General features: G+C 39.3%; 1 protein-coding gene across 1 annotated transcript in view; it reads left to right on the top strand.

Annotated features, from left to right (window-relative positions):
* The window catches only part of LOC136884292 (bestrophin homolog 24), a 225392-nt gene extending 204192 nt beyond the window's left edge, over positions 1-21200 (top strand). Inside the window, exons 11-14 of the mRNA XM_067156361.2 lie at positions 2908-3218; positions 9491-9611; positions 14809-14896; positions 19161-21200. Of these exons, the coding sequence (XP_067012462.2) occupies positions 2908-3218; positions 9491-9611; positions 14809-14896; positions 19161-20085 (1445 nt within the window). The 3' untranslated portion in view covers positions 20086-21200. The remainder of the gene's footprint in view (positions 1-2907; positions 3219-9490; positions 9612-14808; positions 14897-19160) is intronic.
* The last annotated feature ends 2519 nt before the right edge of the window (positions 21201-23719 follow it).

Genomic DNA, 23719 nt, shown 5'->3' with positions numbered 1-23719 from the left:
GAAATGCATGCACCAACTGACCCTATGAGCAACGTTTTCACACCATACATAGCAGGGACTGGCTGCACAAGGAATGGCATTACTAGCATCGCTCATACCTCAGTCACTTTCATATTGTCAAAGCCAAGGATAAGACAGACAGGAAAGTAACAAAATTGCTCTAGCCTGTACCAGAAAACATAGTGCACTGTAAACACTATGTCCTGCCAGCAAAGGCATAGGATTCAGATAAAATTATAATTTTATTTATATAGATGATCAAACTGTCTTTGTACATGTTTCGTGAACAGTGGATAATATTTATAATGTTGATCTAAAGAATTTGGCTCCTAAAACATGTTTGCATAATTTGTCACCGTCAGATTTCTTTTTTTGGTAGAATAGTGGACTAATGCTCTCCACTTGTCCTTCCACCATTCCTCTTATAACACACTCTTGTGTTGATCGCACTCTCTCCTCCTTGTCATCATTTCCTTCTGTACGTGCTTCGGCACGCTCTGTATCAAGGCTGTTCTGTAACCTTCACTGCGTACTTGCCTCTCGTATTCAGCGTCCAGCCTACTGAAGTATACGTGCTGATGTCGCCTGCGTGCGGGGTAAGCATGGCTGCCGCGCGTGTGCCAATCTCCAGTCTCGAGGCCTGACAAACATCCGTTCCACCCACAGTGCCTCTTGTGAACCGAGGTGCTGTCGTGAAGTTTACGAGTGTAATTGTGCTTTAGTTACACATTCACTGTAAGTGCTGCATAATGAATGGTTTGATTCCGAGAGCGTGCCGTACCTACAAGCTGCCGCAACTTCTCGTCGGACGCAGATAGAACCTCCCTGTGGATGGGGGTGGTAATCTCTGCCTGTCATGTAAGGAACCCGGGACTTTCATCTTGATCCACAGGTCCCCTAGCAGGTTTTGACACTGCTTCCACTTGTGCTAGGCTCCTCTCTTTCATCTTTCCCATCAAACCTGGCTTGGAACAAATTTATATATTTTCTGATCCCGATGGTATTAGTTTCGTGAGGTGTAGGGAGTCTTTCATTTTCACACTCTTTGCAGCCTCGTCTTTCTAAGTGTCAGACGTCTTCCACTTTCCCTCTGACTACTGTTAACAGAGGATGGTTGTCGCCACCACCACCACTTACATTTCCTTGGCTCACACTCTGGCAGAACTTTGTAACTTGTTAAATTCCTGTAAATATTTCTTTGTCCAATTTTCCATCCTCTGACAATGCTCTACCTAATGTGTTCCTTCCTGACCGTTACATCACCCTTTTCCATTCTATTTCCCCTTGTCATGCTTATCTTCATTCCAAAATTTTAAATTTCATTTCTCCACAACTTAACTTGATTTTCCTTATCACACCATATAGGAGTGTCGCCTGCAAATAGCATTGTTTTCATTTAACCTATCACCTGTATGCACAGTGATTACAGGTGGACGTTGAGTAGACCTAAAATGTTTAATATAGTGCACAGTCCTTAGTTGGCCTATTCGCATGCAGATTACGAGGAAGCCTCCACCTGCTGCTCCTCCTCCTCCTCTTCATAGATCTGTCTGATTTCATTCTCGAAGGCTTCAAGAGTATGTGGATTGTTTTATGTTTCAAAGTTCCCTAGAAATAAAACAGACCTTAAATTGGAGAAATGTGTGAACTGAAGTCCACAACTAATTATTTGCTCATCGACCACCTGTTGTAATTCAGGCACTGACTGATGCAACGTATAGGCATTCTGCTTTTCTTCCTCAGTCAACACTTGAGAATTTGTCAGCTTTATTGTTCTACATATACTCTACTGTGTGAGTAATATATGTTTATTGTAATCTTAAACTTTTTCCAATCTATAATCTAGCTGCCTTAGTTTTCATCTGTGATTCTCTGGTAATGGGAAATCGCACCGAAAATCGTTAAGACCATCGTATTCAGGTGGAGAATTTGCGAGCTCTCTGTGGAACAAGTTGATGTTGTTGCAATAAATGAGTCGTGCAGGTTGATAATTGGGTGTTTGTTCCACCTAATATCTGGCAAGGAGTAGAGACTTGCTGACTGCACAATTATCACCCCATTCTTTAGCATTGGAGGTTGAAAAGTTTCCTGGGTAGAACAGCACCGTTGATCAGCAGATCATCTCCAGTGTGCTGAAACACTGGACAAGACCGTCGGTGCTCAAGACACTTGAGTCTCTTGCAAGCTGCTTTGAAGAAATGGCATACACTGAATGAAGTTTGGTGTGCCAGTGTACGCTGCTGACAGTCTAGCCACGAATTTTATTGTGAATATTATAGTTGCTACTCACTTGAGTTACCCTTGACTTGATGTCGTCATCGTCTAGCTATGTTATTTGTTTGTGTCTTCTGCATCGTCGCATTATCAAAAGTAATGTTAGTCCAGTACCAGTTTTCACTCCTGAGGCTCAACTTTATTCTTTCCTCAACAAGACTGATTTTTACATTAACTCAGACAGATCCTTTGCCTCCTTCAAAACGAGTTGTCAAGAGTGTACTGTACTATTATACTTCAGCGACAAGGCAGGTGACAGTTCGAGGAACCATACTGCTGGTCCAAGTTGACTAACAAGTTTGACTGGATATGAAAAACATTGAAATATCAGTCCCAAGAAAAATATCTCCAAAACTTGAATTTATACAACATAGTTCATTGACAGTAAATGCTGCAACCAATAGCTGCACAGATAAACTCCTCTCCCATTACCATTATTGTGGTACTTTTGGTGCTGTTGTTGGTTGCTTTAAGGGTCAGAACAGTATGATTATATCAGCCTCTATTTGGTAATGTTCATTATAATTATGGCTTACTTTTTGGTCACTAAAAGAACAGCAAGATAGAAGATAATATAATTTTCACAAACGTTGCATAAAATGGGTTCAAAGATAATGTATTGTGTATTTGCAGGCAGCAACATGGGAAGCAGCGCCTCGCTTCGTAGTCGACGTGGACCTCGCTGCTCCAGCCGCTTGAGCTCCATGTCCCAGTCGCAGGCCCAGAGCCGTACGTCTATGGCTCGTGAGAACACATTTCAGGACGAGATGTTCCGCATGTCGGACGTGTCTCTGTGCGGATCTACCCTCACCGTTGGCTCGCAGATCCAGATGGTGGCTCATCCTACGCCGATCATGCACTCGGAGACTGACTACAACACGGAGTACAACGAGTCTTCACAGCTCATCCCACCCTCCAAGTACAGAAACTACAGGACACATAAGGTTCTTTCCTTTTCCTCTCTTGTTTACAATTTATGCCAACCACTGGAGTCCCTAAAAATTGAATAGGGTATTTCAAGAAGGCCTTGTCTACAGGAAAGACAAGTGGAGTAAAATCTAAATATTTGGAAAGTCCTGTTCACAATAATTCATTAGAGGATAATTGATTGAAATAGTTGTCGTTCAGGATGAATTCAGGTCTACCAAGATAGGGTGGATAGGAAGTACAGTTGTCATGTGTGCTAGAAATTCGCCAATCAACAGCGTTGGTGAATTGTTATGGTGGAAGCTGCAGGAGTATTTCCTCACATTCTCTCTCTAACATCGTAGTGGTTCACCAGCTGATCGATTGTTAAGGATTCAACAGCACTTTGACGTTCGACAGACGTGGATCTCTTCATCATTTGGTAAATCACCGTAAATATTTTCCCCTGTTTAAAGTAGAAGTTAATGTTTGTCTCGACAGTCCCAAAATGTACTCAACATGCTCTTCAAACTAACAGCTGCTCAGTGAGAACAAATTCACAGCAAATGGCTAGTTGCAACACCACTAACTACTAAGACTTACGATTTTCAAGATGTTGTATGAACACAGTTTCAGAAATAAATCAGTTACGGTATGTGCCAAAACAAATTATTGCTCCTCTGCTGTCAAAGTTTCCTTAACAGCAATATTATTGATTTTATGTCCCACTACACCCTGAGGTGCCGGAAATATGTCCCACAGGAGTCCTTAATGTGTCAGTAAATTTACTGACACAAGGCTGAGCACTTTGAATTACCCTTGTACTGATCGAAGGTCGAACCCGTCAAGTTGGGCTCGGAAGGCAAGCGCTCTAATGTCTGAGTTATTCAGCCTGGCATATTTGTTCATTATAGATATTACTTTGACATATTGTGACTTCAGTATTCTATAGTTCTCACTGCAGTGGATAAGGTGTTTATCATGCAACATTATTTCCAGTCATATGGAGTGAGATTAGTTAAAGAGCACTACAAGGACAAATTTAATAAGGATTCGCCAAATAAGAGAACATGTTAGCTGTCTTTGAAAAGTTCATTCTTGTGTAACGAAAGGGGACAGCAGGGTGCCCAAGAACCTGTGGGTGGGGGCAGTAGAACAACACCCATGGTATTCCCTGCCTGTCGTAAGAGGCGACTAAAAGGGACCCCAGGGGTTCTTAACCTTGGAGCGTGGGTTGGCAACTATGGGGCCTGAGTCCTGGCATTGCTTCCACTTACTTGTGCCAGGCTCCTCGCTTTCATCCATCCTATCCAACCTCCCTTGGTCAACTCTTGTTCTTTTCCGACCCTGATGCTATTAGGTTTGCGAGGGCTAGGGAGTCTTTCATTTTCACGCCCTTTGTGACCCTTGTCTTCCTTTGGTCGATACCTTCATTTTTCGAAGTGTCGGACCGCTTCCATTTTTCTCTCTGATTAGTATTATATAGAGGATGGTTGCCTATTTGTACTTCCTCTTAAAACAATAATCGCCACCATAATCACCATCGGTGCGTACGAATCGATTATATGAGCCAGGCTTTTTCAGCAACTGTCAACATCGCCATTATTCGCAGACTCGGCTTCTCTGCACACTGCCTGCTATGTGATATAGTGGCATTCCTTAAAACACTGAATACAAAAGAATTAAGATTTTACTCGAACTTAGCAAATATGAAGCACTCTGTACACACACCGGAAGAAGAGAATGTTCGGAAAGCTACTCCAGCACATTCCGGAAGACGTCTTCTATCATGATGTGGATAAATTTTGAATTTAAATTACTCTGTACTGTAAAATACTTTTTTTTTTTTTTTTAATGTAAAGGCAGTTTTCAATTAAGTCAGAATTTCGCTAATGGGACAGACATTGTTCTTCGAATTATGAATTATCAGTAATTTAAATTAAACAATTTAAATAATATGTAAAACTGTATCTCATATTTCCGGGAACGAGAGCTATTTTGAATTAACGGATTTCGAATTATTGAGGTTCTACTGTACCAGGAAAAGGGGGGGAAACGGTGAACGTTACAGTGATATGCTGGTAAACAAGCTGAAACCTGCAATTCACAACAAACTCAGGGGGCAGTTGTCAGAAGGAGTTCTTTTGTTGCATGACAATGCGCGTCCACATATTGCCACCCATACCACTCAGACTCTTCAGATGCTGCGTTTCAAGGTGTTGGAGCATTCTGCGTACAGTCCCAGTCTCGCCCTGTTGGGTTACCATCTGTTTGGTCTACTTAAAAATGCTCTAAGAGGCCGTTGATTCAGCTTCAATGAGCAGGTGAAGGAAGCAGTGAATACGTGGTTTGCTGTGCAACTTAATTTTTTTTTTTTTTTTTTCAGCGGGTATCAGAAAGCTTGTGAAATGGTGGACCATGTGCATTGAAAAGCAAGGTGACTATGTTACAAAATATCAATAAAAATTGTGTACTTTTTTGTAATAAATTATAAAAATTGATTGCAGATACTTATTGACTTGCCCTCGTACATCCTTATGGATAGCGTTCACCGTAAAACTGCGCTTAATCCTGAGATAATTTGGAAGAGGCCAGTAAAGTAGGAAAAATAACTATATTATTAAATAGAGCTTTAGCAGCTTGAGAAGAAACGGGCAGTAGGTTTAACACAATGACAGGTCAGCTTCGAAAGAGAAAGGAGACAATGTCTTTTCTGCTTATCACTCCCAGTTCTTCTAGTCACTTTTTCTCTGCCTCTGTGAGCTTGTTTCTCCATCGGAGCATACTTGCATCAACTCATTGGGTTTCTTTCCTCCTTTTAATGTATCTATCGATCATCTTTCCTCTCTTCCCTTTTCCTGTCTTCATCCGCTTTTGTTCTTATCCCATATCAAAGCTGAACATCTGTCAGGCCTCCTGTTGAAGCTGAGCTGAGGAGAGAAAAGAACCAGTCTCTCTCTTGCTTGTTCTTTCCCTTACTTAACTATGTTTATAGACTAGGATATTGAAGAGACATGAAAATTATGAAAGAGTCCTTCAGTATCATTATTTATAGGTTATTATTATTTATAAGCTTCATTTTCCACATTGATTGGAATCAATGTATAGACAAGAAAAGTGTTCCACCGATCAATACTTATTTATTGTAAATGGATTTTACACTAGTACCGGTTTTGGCCTTTCATGGCCATCATCAGCGTGTACATAATTATATTACAGCCATTAGACAAAATCACAAAGCTGTTATGTCAGATCATCTGGATATCTAATGGGGAATGGAAATAAAATATATTGCAGTAGTGTGAGGTTAAAATATCTGTGATCAAAGGTGGTGTTGAAAGTTACGATACACTAAAACCTATTGAGTGTTCATTGGACATGAGTAAATTAAACACATTAAAACATATAGGCCACAGTATAAAACACTTGAAAAAATTTAAACACATAAAAATATGGTGTGAGATATATATATATATATATATATATATATATATATGTTAAAACGCTTATTAAAATTTGAGTTCGTATTGTGTGGATTTCATTCTTCAATCTTTTTTGTGGTTCTTGTGCTTCTGTATCACGTTGATTTAGTTGTATAAGGTGATCTTCGAGATTGTTCTATGGCTGATATACGTCATATTGATATGTGGTAAGAACCTTTGTCATGATAAAAAAAAATTGAGTGCTATGTCCAACTGTTGATGTACTTAAGTAAGTTTTTTTTATGATAAACTGCAAGGCTTGAGTTCAAATTTAGAAGCTGTTGGTGGCAACACCTCTCTCGTCTATGTTCGTTGTATGGTTGTTATCTGTAAAGTATAGTGCGCGTATGAAGGAAGGAATGCCCGGTGTATGTATGGATATGAAAAGAATACTTACTATTGTTGTTGTGGAGGTCGTGTACCGATATGTTTGGAGACTTGCTGTGTTCTACTACAGAGTTTGTCTGGGGCTCATGTTAGCTGTGGAGAGGGATGTAGGTGGAGGGGAAGGAGGAGTGGCTATTGTGGAGGTAGGGGCGGGGTCAGGCTTGTGATTCGTCGGTTTGTTACGACGTGTGTTTACTATTTTGAGATAGTCGTTCTTTAATGCAGGAATGGCTTTATCAAAGATGATGCTAGTAATGTAATGTAATGTCATTAATGTTATGATTGGGATTAGTGTATTGGTGTATTAGTGTATTGGTCCAGACATCCTTCTATACATCCTTCAGTATCATAAATTATACGTAGGTGGTTTGAAAAGTTCTCGGAATGTACTAGAATTAAGCATCTTACCTCGGTGGAACTGCTTTTATTTTTCAACATAGTCTCTCTGTAGACTAATGCATTTGGTCCAGCGATGTTCCACTGCCTTGATCCCATCTCAAAAATGAGATTCCTCCAGGCCTGCAAAATACCTCTCCAATTCGGCTGTCAGTTCTTCCCTTGTAGAAAATCTCCGTCCACCGAGGAAAATTTTCAGCTTGGGGAATAGATGAAAGTCTGATGGTGCCAAATCAGGTGAATAAGGTGGATGTGGCAACAATTCGTACCCCAGTTCATGAAGTTTTGCCATGGCAATAACACTTGTGTGTGGTGGAGCATTGTCCTGATGAAAGATGACTTTTTTCCTTGCCAAACCAGGCCTTGTTTCGCGTATCTTTTCCTGTAGTTGGTCTAGGAGGTTTGCGTAGTATTGCCTCCTAATTGTTTGGCCAGTAGGAAGATAATCTATCAGCAGAATGCCTTTTGCATCCCAGAAAACTGAGGCCATGACCTTTCTGGCCGAACACACTGCCTTTGCTTTCTTTGGTGGCGGTGAATCAGCATGTTTCCACTGCTTTGACTGCTGTTTTGTCTCTGGGGTATAGTAGTAGAAAGTTTCTTGTTGGTTGCACTGAAAACGGGCCAGACTTTGTTCGGACATTTCCAATCTGGTGCGTTTATTGTCCAATGTCAAGAGCCGCGGCACTCATCTTGCGGATAATTTTTTCATACCCAATATAATATACCCATTCAGAAGACATCCCTACAGCTTCAGCAATCTCCCACACTTTCAGTCGATGATCCTCCATGACCATTTTATGCACTTTTGCAATAAGTTCTGGGGTCGTAACACTTTTTGGCCGTCCACTACGCGGATCATCATCCAAGCTCTCCCGACCAAATTTAAACTCACTGGTCCACTTGACAACAGTTGAAAATGAAGGAGCAGAGTCCCCCAGTGTGTTCTGAAAGTCGGCATGAATTTCCTTTGCTTTCATACCTTTCTTTACAAAGTATTTAATCATTGCTCGAATCTCGGTTTTTTCCATTGTCACAAATCACTACGCGGGAACAACAACAAAGAGTCGTCACTACCACACTCGTGCAGCTAGAGCACTGACGCGCAACGTGTTCACTCACAAAGGATGTGTGATTATTGTGCGAGAACCTCGTTGCTCTAGCACTGACATCTAGCGGTGATTCTGAGAACTTTTCAAACCGTCCTCGTATTATACAGTGTTACATGAAATGTTTTATTATTGTCTAAATGTGTTACTGTGAATTAATATAAAGAGTATGTTGGACTGCAGAAGGCCTTAAAGGGAAATATGTTTGTGCAGTGTTATGTTACATGGCTCATCTATATATATTAAAAAATTGATGAAAAATAAAGTCGGTCAGTCCGGCCATTCTATCCGGTCGATTTCCTTCATTTTTTAAAAAACTGAAAGGTATTCATGCACAGATTTGTCATCAGGTACTATAAATTACTTAATGTCCGCCTTTCTCAAATTATTTGATTTTTTTCAGTTTTCGTCTCTTTGAAGCAATTATATCTTTGGTTCTAATTGAGGTACGCAGTTTGTTTTGGTCTAAAACACTCAGTGGATCAAGTGCTTTCTTTTGAGGTAATGGCTACTTAAAATTGGTAGATTCTGAGAAAAGTTATGAGTACATTTGTCTCCATGACTAAGTTCTTTGAAAGAATTTTTTAACAGTTCGGCGTGTAGTGTTGTTCCAAGGAACGTTTAATTCAATTTCTTTGTGTGATGTATATTCAAGTGTTTTGTTGACATAATATTACATTCTATTACTACAGCAGATCATGTGCTTTATTTCATTAAGTCGAAACTTTGCAAATACATCCGTGAGGATGGTAACGAACAACACCATACTTTGTACATTGCGGGCGGAGCCAGTGGGAAACTGCTAGCGAAATGTTAACTTTATTTAACATGAAAATATCTTTTCATGAAAATTTCTAGTCCATTTCTTTCAAGAATGGAAATGTTAACATGAATGAATTTGTACTGTTCTTAATGATCCTATTATTGTGTTGACAGGATAAATATGGAGGAGGAGATAACCTCGAGATCCAGCGATCATTTCGGGATGATGTAAGCGATGTCAGTGGCAGTTCCATCAAGACATCGTACTTCCACGAGTTAGACGTAGACGTTCAAGGTATTTAAGTTTCATAGTTTTTCTGCACTGAAGAAATGTCTAGATTATACTTGTCTGATCTGCGATTACTGTTAGCGAGAGATTGTCCTGAGGTTTTATGTGTGGAGCTGCAGGTGTGGGAACAGCTTTTGAAGCAATGGAAGCCAGTGCATACTCATAATTTTGAGCAAGCTAGGATACAGATCGCATTTAAAAATATAATTTCATGCAGATACTTGCTATAACACATCATTAATGTTCAGCGCCAGAACATCATCATCCAGCATCAAAATCTTCACCTGTTGCATCTGGCTACCACATCCACAATGTTAGTTTCCTCATCACATTGATCACTTCTTTTTGAACCAGTAATGATCAGAATCCTTTTGTATTCCTGTTCCACTAATGCTTCTAATCTTTGTACTGCATAATACTCCAAGAAAGTTGGGTGTAGAGCACGTCTGTAGTTAGGATTAGACTTTCATCCTTAGCCGCTCTTGCACATTTACTAGTGATCTTCTCGGTTCTACCTACAAACTTAGTAGCCCCCATCACAGCTTCTTTTATAACATTTTGGAAGTTACTGCCCTGAGAACAAGTCACTTCACATGATTTGTATGGAGGAGTTTCCGTTCCATAAAGAACTACAGTTCCATTGACCAACACAGAAGTAACACAGGAAAAGAGCTGATTTCTGACAGCAATTTATTGTACGTAGTCAACTATTGCTAAGACGGTTACTGTCGAGACTTAATTGCTTGCACTGTTTATAGAGAGTAGGTCCCGTTCCTGCCACCAGATGTTGATGTAGATTTTGATTCCTATAGGGAATTTGAAATATTTGTCCTGAGTGAGTAAATTCACAATTCCAGTATAATTCATCTGTTATTGGAAATGATAAATTTTCCAGCCAACTCATTCTTGGTTGGGCAAACAACTCATAGTTGTGGTCATGTTTTGTCTTATGATTAGGAGAGGCGATTCAAATAGTCCTCCTATCTACTGCCAGAACAAAAGATGCAAGTTTTGTAAACAGTTTTGCATTTGGAAAGTTTCATAATGAAACTGAGGGGAGAAAATAAGACGCCTAGATTCTCTGCCAGGAGGGAGACTTCGTATGAAATGTTTAGCTGTAATGAGTGCAGCTGAATGGTAATAAGATGATTTTATTTATCTTTGTTATCACTTACCTGGTGGCCTCAATCAACATGTATTTGTAGACCATGACATACCCACCAACCTGAAGAAGATATTTGCGTGGAACTCTTTAAAAGTTTTAATAATTACAGTTTTGAACGTTGGTAGGGCGAGTTATATCAAACTCGTGGACTTATCCCACTCACGCGCATGGTGCATGACCCACACTGCGATTGAAATAGATAATACTGGTGATTTACTGTGGATAGCATAAAAATGCATGAAGTATGATCACAAACATAAATGCTGTATATTCATATTTACCCGTCTCTATTATTCAATTTTACGTTAGTGTCTTTATCATTGCAAAACTGCCAACTGCCAAGGCGTATTTTCTTCTGTCGAAGCGCACCATTTATTCGGTGGACCTCGTGATGCTGAAGGAACTGCATTGTCGGCCATTTGAACAAAATATAAATAAAATAACATAAACACACAACTTGGTCAGAAATGAAGACTAAAAGTTTTTCATGTTGCTCATAAGTATGATGCAAAAATAAATAATTGAAAGTTCAGTCCTTTCACTGAACTTATTGCAGTAGAGGAATTCATTTCAAAAGTGTAATGACTCTTAAGTTTCTTTAAGTAATAAACAGAAAATAGTGTCTTGCCTTGCTTTGAAGTTGTCTTGCTGCTCAAAGATCCCAAAAAAGAAAGATGACCTATGACTAAATACAAGGGAAGAGGAATGTGCATGCGCAAATCTGGCTATGGATGAACATGCTAGTAGATTGGACTTACACGATGTGTGGCATGACAAGGAGGGTCTTTCTTACCGTGCGGGAAACGTGTAATTCACGTTTTCGAGTGCCTGTCCCATGACGTGCTGAACGTGTTAAGGCATCGAGTCTGTGATCAGACACCGTGGTAAGCCAGTTCCAGTCCTGTTGGTCGAATGCTGGCTGGCAGGGTATGAGAGGTGGTAGATTGCGAACCAAAAACTTGGGCAAAGGGCGCTGTTGGTGATTTGTCTATCGGATGGGGACGTTGCGCTTTGAGCAGACCCCTTGGTGCTATTTGACAGGAGTAGGCTCTGCTGGCACTGGGTTTTGTTCTCTCCCTTCATGCTACATGCATCGTGTCACTTATTTCATCTTGTTGACTCGTCTGATGAAGTTGACGTCACGTAGGCCATCCGGTTGTAGAATCTCGCTACGAAGATCAATTAAGCTTCACACTGACCCTGTAAAGAAATAGGACAAGTGTTGGTTGTGCACTCTGGTCGTATTTGTCTTACGATTAAGAGAGATGATGATTCAAACAAAAGAAAGAAGAAATAAAAAACAGCACTTCTGTCTACTACCACAATACAAAATACGAGTATTGTGAAATATTTCCTGCACACTTCATGGTGTACTGTATTACATCACTGTCATCACAACTCGGCTGTTAACATATCAAGTCATTCGGCACTTGTAGACAACTGTTCAGAGCCTGCTAGATCTTACATGTGCTTCAAAAGACATGCAGTACTGAACAGTACATAGTTACTATAACAATGATACTAATAATGTAATTAATGTAATGCATAGTTCATTTTAATGGGTTTCTTTCCATAGATTTTTTTTTTTGTGGTAATAGAATTACATATGCAACTTGTGCGGCATGTAATTCAACCACGTGGCAAGTGCTTAAATCTTTCCACTTGTGCAAATGAAGGTCTATTTTAATAACTGTTAATGTTTAAGAAAGGAAGGTCTTGGGACTTCAGAACAAAACATAGCCATGTGTTCTTTGTTGGCTGTATCTGTATCTAAATTTACTTGCATTTGGTATGTTTATTCTTAAGACTCTTCTTTCTCTGTGCATGCGGTAGATACAACCATACCAGCTTCTCTTGAAGCTTCTTGTTGATAGGGGATGACCTTCAATTGGAGCACAGGGGCCAATGACCTTAGAAGTTAGGCCCCTTTAAACAACAAGCATCATCATCATCGTCATCATCAAATTGGAGCAGATACTAAAGTTCAATGCCAAAAGACCACAGCATTTGTTGATCATGTTTCTTTTTCCTGGTCCATCATTAATAACCATACAGAAGAATAGGGCAGCATCTGCACTGTTTCATCAGTGTTGTCCACAGGTCCCACACACTTGAATTTCTGTTATCGGTAATGGTATTTTGTGATCCTGCTTGTTCAGGGTTTAAGATGAACATGAAACACTTGCCCAGACTGACTTGTCACTGTAACACGAGGAAGGAAACCACAACAGATCTGAGCCCACAGACGAGTTGAGTCTGGGTTAACTAATTTAATCTTAATTGTTGTCTCAAAATATGAAAGAATGAGAACAATAGCCTTCTCTAGCAGTAAAATTCTTTTTAAGAGTTTCACTAAAGTTTAAGTTTTAGGAGTGGATTATTATAGATGTTTGTTAAAAAAAAGTAGAAATGCTTCCCTGAATTTTCTGAAATTACAGAATTAAAAAAAAACAAACAATGTGACCCATTTCCAAAATGTCCCAGGTGCAACAACTTTTGGCATATTACTTTGAGCTAATAAGTACAAAAAAGGTTCAACAATTCAATACATGTGTGTTCCTTGCCCATTTCTACTATATATAAAGTTAGAGGAATATTGAACTTGCATTATGTAGTTTGAAGAAGTTGAAGGAACAATTTGTAGTTCTATTTTTCTGCTTACATTGCAATTATTGTATTTTTAATTACATTTTTATTAATATGTCATGTTGCATCAAAAAACTTGATTTTTTTTTTTCCACACTTAACACAAAATATTTCTAAAAGTTACCTGTCTTCTATTATCAAAGTGAATACGGCAAGGTATGAATGCTGTAGGAGTGCACATGTATGCGGAAATTTGAAGGCAGTCAGGTTAAAACTGTTGCATCAACATCATTTTGAATTTTATAAAAACTTGGTATCGAATAATATATCAAAAGAAGAGCCTGTATTAACATTAAGATTCAGAATTAAGATTACTGAAGTTAAGAGCTTCATCTTATCATTTATGAATATCTAAAAAAGTACGTTCATTTGTTTTTTCTGTCCTGAGATATTGTCTAATATTGCGACTAGAATGCATTCAACTTAAATTATATTTTCTTAACACATTCACTTCCTGCTAGCTTTTTAAGAGCCCCAGCCCAGGTGTTGTAAATGGACACTTTGGAGGCTACCAATGTTTAGTCATCCTTTATTCTTTAACATTTCAAAAAATGACTCTAAAAAAAATCTAATTTTCATCGTACGTTAAGGATGAGTTCCGCTAGAACTCGACACTGTAGTATCTTGTCTCGCGTTACGTGATAAAAAATAAAATACCTTGTAGAAGGACAAGGAGCTAGGTCACAGTAGTAAGGTAATTTGATCGCTGTAAGTGAACAGACAAACCAGTCTCTCATATGATATTACTTCCAGTTAAGAATATATTTACATTTTCCTTTATACTGATATTTTCTGGAAGACAAAAATGCAGGGAGTGTGCACCACCATAGGCACTATCTCAGGGCATTATGAATCATCCCACAGACGACAGCCTGCAAGTACAAGTACAATAATCACTTCTATTCGGGACACTATATGCAGAGTGTGCACTGATGCATGCCATTTATCGCAGCAGTGGCGATCCCAGACCTAGCAGAAGGTGAATGGCTTTCAAGTTAGACGAAAGTGTCCTCAGTCCCCTTCTACTGATGAAAAAAATGCCGGTTATGGTCACTCGACCATGGTCATCTAAAGGTCTTAACTCCTCCAAGAGAGACAAGCACCAGTTATTGTTGGAGTTAATTGCATTATAATTCTGAAAACTTTCAGAACTGCAGGTGTGATTTGCTGCATTGCCGTGTCTCGTAAGGTTCGGAGTATCTTCCAGTACAAGAATCGCCTTTTAGAAGAGTCCCTCCTTGAATGTTGCTACCAGATTGGAGTTCCATGACTTAGATTTATTCGTATTTATATTATGTGTGAAAACTCTAGAGCAGGGAGTGTGACAATCATTACAGGGATTACTGTTATTAAGTAATTTTAAAAAATTGTGTGTGTATGTGTGTGTTGCAGGATCTGGTACAACGCCAGACGTACGTTCGCCATCCCGATTGACCGACTCGTACAAACAAGTCTATTCGTCATCAACAAAACAAGAATGGTAAGAGTAACCTGTGTGTACATGTGTCTCTGTATCTCATTCTGCTACGCTCATGTGCCCATATCGACTGAGACTTTGTATCCAGTCTAGTCATGTTTCTTATCTCTGTCCTGTCCCGTCATTCAGAGAGGATTAGAGAGTTTGTTGCTGCTTCTTGATGTAGGGACTCAAGAAGAAGAGACAAAAAAATAAAGATAAGACGTCTGTATGTAGATGCCCCCTCAGCAAGTGTTATTAGCAGTATATTAATTAGAGGTGGGTTATAGATACTTCAGTTACCTCGATACTACTACAGATGAAACAGAAGCCTGCCCTCATGATGAAACTGGGATGTAGAAACAAACTTGTTGAGGGCTGAGAAATAGGGCCCAAATATTAATGCCCTGAAAATGCTTCAGGCACTAAATATGCTTCAGATATGCACTAAAAATATAGTAAATTCACATAGCGAGTTGGCTGTACAGCTGTGAGCTCACATTCAGGAGATGGTGGGTTTGCAGCCCCGAAGATGGGTTTTGTGTGGTTTTCCATTTTCACACCAGGCGAATGCTGGGGCTGTAGCTTCCTTCTCGCTCCTAGTCCTTCCTATCCCATCGTCGCCATAAGACCTATCTGCATGGGTGCAACGTAAAGCAAGTTGTAAAATAGTATTAAAAAATAACAATCATTTCCCGTTATCCAGCTCCTGCTGGGTTCGGGTATTCATGGCACTTCCTCATCTTAATCTTTCCTTCCACCATTCCTCTTCCACGATCTTGTTCCAGTCTTCACTGATTCAATCCATCTTGTTCTAGGTCTTCCCTTTGCTCTCTTGCCCTCGCACTTTGCCTCCAGCATCTGTCATGGAATTCTGTTCTCCATCCTCTTTACTTGTCCAAACCACCTTAGTTTATTTATTCTTTCCAATTCTCCCATTTAGCTTTCTCCTATTCCAACTTCCTTCCAATCATCTTCATTTCTCACTCTGTCTTTCCTGTCTTTCCTGTCATACTTCTTAGGAATTTCATCTCACTGGCTTGAATTCTACTGTCTTGCCTGCTAGTCAAAGTCTAAGTCTCAGCTGCATAAGTCACTATGGGTACATAGTACATTTTGTACATTATCCCTTTAGTTTTCCTTGGTACTTCTTTGTTCCAAAAAAATTTTCTTACACTTTGGTAGAATGCATTGCCTCGCTGTACCCTCCTGCAAATCTCCATGTCCACCCTAACATTTTGCATTAATGCACTTACATACAAAAAGCCATTGGAGGTCTTGAGATTGCCTATTACTGTTTGGTCGTATTATACAGTAGTTTTATTTGCGCACGTTACATGTAAATGGTTTGTATCATTTCCAACTTGTACTGACGTGCTGCGAGCAAGCTTTCCAGCTGAGCCCAAGATCACGATTCACCATAATTTCTGAAGTTTTGATTTTTTTTTTTCTCTCTCTTTCCAATTTGATTGGATTAGTGATGGGCAGAATGCATTCGAGAACTTCTGAGAATCGATACTTACATTCGAAACCATGTTCTAAAGTTCAACATAACCTTTAAAAGTCTAAGCCTAATTTACACGGTATAAGATTTCCAGAAAATGACTACGAATCAGAGACCAAATTACAATGGAAGATTAAGATAAGAAGGGATTTTGCAATCATGCTAGGCGCTTTTGTATCTAATGTGCTTTCTTCTTCTTTCTTTTGTTTTGGCCAGCTGTGCACCACGTTAATTTGATTTCAGCTGCTTCTGGGCTCTGATCTGCGCCCAGTAATTCTTCATTATTTCACTCTGCAACTTTCTTCTCTCTTCTGTCCATGGTGTTTGGGTCCGCAAACTAACGTTTTCTTGGAAACTCTTTGTGTTCTTTATTTTCGACTTGTAAGTTTCCTAATGTGCTTTATTTTATTAGATGAGAGAATTAAAAACTACTTGGCTTGGCGTTATTAGATTTTTCAAAGAATTTGGCTAATCAAAGTTGCTAAACTGAAAGAAGTTTTCACGGGAAGTTTCCCCTGTAAAACTGAATGCAAAGTATCGAGATTTTGAACTCTCATGCCGGTAATTAATGTTTGATGCCAGTTTCGCCATCTAACTTGCCTGTCTCATCCGGAGCGTTCAGGTTCGATTCATGCCCATGTCAGGCTTTTTTACCTGGATATAAGGGCTGGTTCCAGGTCCACTCAGCCTGGATGATTACCTTTAATTGAGGAGCTATCTAATGGTGAGATGGCAACCCCGGTCTAGAGAGCCAGGAATAACGGCAGAGAGGATTTGTCACACTGACCATGCGCCACCTTGCAATCTGCGGGCCTTCGAGCTGAGCAGCGGTCGCTTGGCAGGCAAAGGCCCATTGGGGCTGTAGTTTGGTTTGGTTTAGGAGTGTAAGATTATAATTATACAGTAAAATATTTCATTTTTGTGATGTTTAGCCAAATTGTTGATGACTTTCATTCATTCCCGGATTTTCCATTTTCCCATGTTGTACGTTTTATTTTAATGGTCCCTCCAAAAACAGAGAATCGAGGTTCCACTGTAACACCATATAGATCTTAATAAAATTTAATAACTAGAATTTAAAATTAAATAAGAAGTAATAACAAGATGGATTTAAACATTATTGGTCATAATTTCTTACCTCGATTCAGTGTGATTTTAGATAATTCATATCTGACAATTACTTCTTGCAAAATGAAAACAAAACTTATTAAAGATTTGAATCTCTCAAGTAAGGTAAAATTACATGAAATATAGAACCTCTTCAGTTAAAAAAATTAAATTCTTTGAAAGATAATATGTAAAAATTCTTGAATTAAATCAATTAGTTAGCTTAATTCCGGAACTCAAAAATTATTACCCTTACTTGATATGTCATGTACTGAATATATAGCGAGGGGAACTTAATATCAGTTAATTGCAGAAATGATGCATCATATATTGAAATAATCACAATATCAGAGGGCAGACAATTAAGTGATAAAACAAATAATTAAACCTTTCAAGATTAAAGTTAAAAGGATGAAGTAAATTAAAATTTAAGATGACACGCCCACAGCAGTCGGTAAATAATTAAAAATTTCAACAGAAGGAAATTTACTCCTAACAGTAAAGGCAGATATGATGGCAGGTCTTTGAACAAGCCCAATACGGTATGGTAATGGCGAATACAACATACCATTGAGATACTGAGGACACCAAATATGAGACATAGTTAAGATTTCACCCTAAAAATTTTGCATCTTTATCATAATCCGTAGACCAAGGTCGATGTTCCAGAATTAAAGAATTTCTTATAACAAGGTTCTTACATGACTGAAGCTTACTATAAAAACAAAGTTCTTAAACAAACAAATGCCTAGGAAAAGAATCTTAAACATTTCAAAATGTTGAAGTTCACTGATGCCCCCCCCCCCCCCCCCCCTTATCCAGAAGCGTAGTTCTTCTTCATTTTAGTGAAGTATTTCTCACTACCATCAGAACTGGCGTCCATGATCGGAGCTAACTACAATTGAACACACTTCTTTTTTAAAAACAAAAATCTGCCTCGATGCATTGTCGTGGTTTCGGATCATGGCCACTCAAGGCGGCACCAACCAGATAGAAAGCTTAGTTAGCTGGCACACCAACAGATAGTGCTAAAAGTTCATACTACACATATATCATTGCTGATATGACATATAAGTAAACTTATAAAATGTTTCACTGTAATAGGTGTGAAGACACCCAATGACATCAATTTCAAAGTTGATTCGAAAATGCGATAAAGTTTCTAGTAATGCCACAGGCGTTTGCTGAAAACGTTCACTTAAAAGTGAGATGGGACTCCTAACAAATAGATTGACACAACATTGCCATGTAATGTAGTGAAAGGACCCCTATGCTGTGTGCTTGTATTGTAGGTTATAACTCAGTGTTGAAAATACTGGGCAGGGATGATTAAAACACAGGCAGAACTGTGTGCTGTTATGTTCAGAATATGCAATAATGTCAGTAACGCTTAAAATATGCATTCGCTTGTGCTGAGAAGAAATGGAAATAGGAAGTGGAAGAACTGGAATGAGGAAATTGTCCCTCTATCATAGTTGGTTTTTTTTGTTTGTCCTTGTCTTGTATTTATTCTATTATCTTTCTATATGTGACTTGATTTGACACTTCATTTTTTCCTTCCCATTACTAATTTATATAATTTTTTTTTTTAATGTGCAGGGTTTCTTTTCCTCTTAGGCTGTGAAATAGTCAGATATTAATTCTCTTTTTCTGTACTGTGTGTATTTGTACTTCTAGGAAGGACATTGGCACTGGAACAACAGACGAAGGTGGAGGGGATGCAGATTCATCCGATTCTGCCACGAGAATAGTGATACCGTGCAGTCCACCGATCCGACACACCTTCTTGCCAGTGGCTCCTATTATACAGCAAGCACCCATATATCCTGAGAGGCGAAGATCAGGGAGTACGAGCAGTCTGTCTCGTAGCCTACAGCAGTATCGATTTACGCAGCCTGTACCCACCATCTCCTACCCAGACTCTGCTGTCATTAATGCTAATGCACCTGCTGCAAATTCCTTCTTCCCACAGTCTTCTGTAATACCGTCTGTGTCGTTGGCTTCCGCAGTTGTACCAACCACCAGCATAGTGACTAGCGTGGCGTCCAATTTGCCCGTCACAGTGACGGCTCCGTCGATGACTGTCTCGAGCTCGGTGACTACGAACCCCATTCCTTGCTCCACCGTAGTTCATATCCTGGAAGATACAGATTCTGAAGCATCTAGTACTTCTATAGACTTGTCAGGTATCGTAACTCCTTCTAGAGCGCCAACGCCTCCGAAATACGAAGCACCAGTACCGACGACTTTAGAGACCATCATGGAAGAACCGGCCATAAAAACGACAGAGCTCTCCGTGGACGTTGGCCAATCTGCGTCCGTCGGGGCAGGTCCCCCGCAGTATGTCCCTAGCGCTGCCATACCGGTACCATCGGTGTCGCCTGCCCACACCACTCAGGGAACAGGCATTCTGGAGAATGGATTGGAGTTAATAGAAGCGGCTCTTGCACCGATGTCCCGCAGGGGCCATCACGATTATCACGAACTAGAACCGATCAGTGAACACGGAGAGACTTCTGTGGATAGCAGCACGGCAGTAAAGTTTTCCTCGGATGAAGAGAAACCTCCTGACGAACCGCCAAGGACTGAGTCGGTTGTTTAGCATCAACTAGATGTCGGCTGTGATCCAGGAGCATAATACTTAATGGAAAACATCTTGCTACTTATTTTTCTGCCAGACTCTTTTCATACTTGTAAATATGTATAGATAGCGATACATCCATTTCCATTTTCCATCATAGTGCAGCTGGACTGCATGAACTCGATCAGGCAGTACGGAAAGAAAAGAACTTGTAGGATTGCTTTTCTCTTATGTGTATTCTATGAATACATTCTTACCAGTCATATGTGTAAATCGTGCTCCTGATAACTTTTTTACATGGACATTTGATCTGTATGAATTGTGCTCTGCAATTTCTAAGGTATGTACTGTATATGGGAAAGTTCAGCCCAGTGTCGGTAAGCAGTAAACATAAGAGTTCATGCATTAAAAAGGAGGGGGGAGATGGGGAAGGAAAAAACAGGAACATAACCTAACTGGGAAAGAAAACTAAGAACTACAATTTACCAAGGCATAGAAAAGTATATGCAACATATTTACTACCATGTTCAGTGGTGGTTGTGTCAGATCTTGAACCATCGATTTTAGCCAGTTTCATCCTTTTTTACAAAGTTACATTGAAACCTTAATTTCTTCAGATAAATTGGTTGGTACAATTGTGTGAAACGTTCTGGAATTTTAGGATTAGTTTAGATCTGTTTCTGGACATAGTTTTATTGAAGATTTAAAAATTTGATCTTGGTCTATATGAGAAGGTATTAAAAACTTATATAATTATTTCAATAGGCAAAACTACAGAAGTCAATAAATCAAAGCCTTCTAGATCAGTATAAGAACTTGGTCTGCATTTCGATGCCATGAGTGGGAAATACAAGAAACCGTTTGAACTAAAACGTCTATAGATGCGCTGGGCGCTGGTTGTCGTTGAAAAGGTAAACTTCATTCAATGTGTTCGGCAGTGAATATCTTAATAGATGGGAGAAATGAGAGAGGATGGTGACAGGCGGAAGGCTGGTATCAGTTGGCAACTTTGTGGAACACTTGGTGTGCAACGGAGTGGAAAAGTACGTTACTGTGGTGGTGGTTTGGGGTGGGCAGAGTAAGATATGTGTCTTGAGGTTGCACGAGGAACATGGGATACGCACAGAGTGAGTGAATTCCCCCCCCCCCCCCTTTTTTTTTTTTTTTTTTTTTTTTTTTTTAATGTTTAGTTCATATAGAAAGAAACACATAATCAATCAATCAATCAGTCAATCCTGATCTGCATTTAGGGCAATCGCCCAGGTGGCAGATTCCCTATCTGTTGTTTTCCTAGCCTTTTCTTAAATGATAGAAAGAAATTGGAAATTTATTGAACATCACCTTTTGTAAGTTATTCCAATCCTTGACTCCCTTTCCTATCAACTAATATTTGACCCAATTTGTCCTCTTGAATTCCAATTTTATCATATTGTGATCTTTCTTACTTTTAAAGACACCGCTCAAACTTATTCGTCTACTGATGTCATTCTAACAATCCAAGCAATATTTATCCACCTAATCGATACTTTTATTTGCCTTTGGCAATTTTACAAAATCATTAATAGTACATGTTTCGACTGCTTGGCAGTCATCATCAGCTATATTTACATAAGCCTAGGTGTAAATAAGGTAAAAATATGCACAATATATGTTCTTATATTAGGCTTGGTAATTTCTCATGGAAAACTTAATTTTTGTTTATTGGGGGAGGATGGTGGGGTGAGAGGAGGAGGGGTTGGAGGGGTGGGGAAGAATGCTTAAAAAGTGATTAATAACTTGTCCTTAACTAAAATATTGTTAAATTCTCTTCTTCCAATAAGATAAAAACATCTTTAAGTGTCATTTTTAGCTTCTGTTCGGAAGCGTATTCGAAAAACACTTAACTTTTCACCAACTAACTACATAAGATGTTATTGAAGTATAAAAACATATGTCAGCTCCCAGTCAAGGAGTTAAAATCTTTTAAATCCCATTCATATTTGTGCTTAAAGCCTTGTGAAAAAAGCTGATTAACTTGCTTTTCTTATTGCCAAAGGCAGATTCTTAGAATTCCCTTGCATCTCAATGTGGGGATGTGTTTAGAAGTTATGTCCATAGACCGTATAATTAGGTGCTTGAACACGATCCCTGTCTGGATTCACGTCTTTACTTCTCACTAGCTTGCGCGTGGGTCTGTGTACTCCGTCCTCGATCTGGTATAGTAGTGGAAAAAAACAAATCAAGTTTCCCATGAGAAATTATCAAGGCTAATACGAGAACATATATTGTGCATTTTTTTAAACCTTAATTACACCTAAGCTTACGTAAATATAGCCTATGATGACTGCAAAGCAGTCGAAACATGTACTATTAATGATTTTATAAAATTGCCAAAGGCAAATAAAAGTATTGATTAGGTGGATTGCTTTGTTAGATTGTCTTGTCATACGGACATGAAGTGGATAGTTTGTAATACTAATGTCATTCCATGCCATCTCTCCACTGACAGTTCAGAACATAGCACTTAGTTGAGCAGCTCGTCTCCTTTTTCCCCAATTCTTCCCAGCCCAAACTTTGGGACATTTTTTTGTCGGAAATCACCCAGAACAAATCGAGCTGCTTTTCTTTGCATTTTTTCCAGTTCTTGAATCAAGTAATCCTGGTGAGGGTCCCATACACTGGAACCAAACTCTAGTTGGGGTCTTATCAAAGACTTGTATGCCCTCTCCTTTATATCCTTACTACAACCCTTCAATACCCTCATAACCAAGTGCCAGGCTCCTCACTTTTATCTTTCCTATCTGACCTCCCTTGGTCAACTCTTGTTCTTTTCCGACCCCGACGCTATTAGGTTTGCGAGGGCTAGGGAGTCTTTCATTTTCACGCCCTTCGTGGCCCTTGTCTTTCTTCGGCCGATACCTTCATTTTTCGAAGTGTCGGACCCCTTCCATATTTTCCCTCTGATTAGTGTTATATAGAGGATGGTTGCCTAGTTGTACTTCCTCTTAAAACAATAATCACCACCACCACCACCGCAGAGATCTGTACCCTTTATTTACAATCCCATTTATGTGATTACCCCAATGAAGATCTTTCTTTATATTAACACCTAGGTACTTAAAATGATCCCCATAATGAACTTTCACTCCATCAACAGTAATTAAAACTGAGAGGACTTTTCCTGTTTGTGAAACTCTCAACCTGACTTTTAACCCCGTTTATCAACATACCATTGCCTCCTGTCCATCTCACAACATTATCGAGGTCACGTTGCAGTTACTCACAATCTTGTGTAATTTATTACTCTGTACAGAATAACATCATCCGCAAAAAGCCTTATCTCTCATTCCACTTCTTTACTCATATCATTTCTATATATAAGAAAATATAAAGGTCCAGTAATATTGCCTTGTGGAATTTGCCTCTTAATTATTACAGGGTCATATAAAGCTTCGCTTACTCTAATTCTCAGAGTTCTATTTTCTAGAAATATAGCCACCCATTCAGTCACTCTTTTGTTTAGTCCAATTGCACTCATTTTTGCCAGTAGTCTCCCATGATCTACCCTTTCAAATGCTTTAGACAGGTCAATTGTGATACAGTCCATTTGACCTGAATCCAAGATATCTGCTATATCGTGCTGGAATCCTAGAAGAGGATAAAGACAGTGGTGAAT

Source organism: Anabrus simplex, chromosome 12, assembly GCF_040414725.1.
Source record: "Anabrus simplex isolate iqAnaSimp1 chromosome 12, ASM4041472v1, whole genome shotgun sequence".
NCBI lineage: Eukaryota > Metazoa > Arthropoda > Insecta > Orthoptera > Tettigoniidae > Anabrus > Anabrus simplex.
Note: the sequence above shows the minus strand (reverse complement) of the source record. Positions and strands in the feature narration are given on the sequence as shown.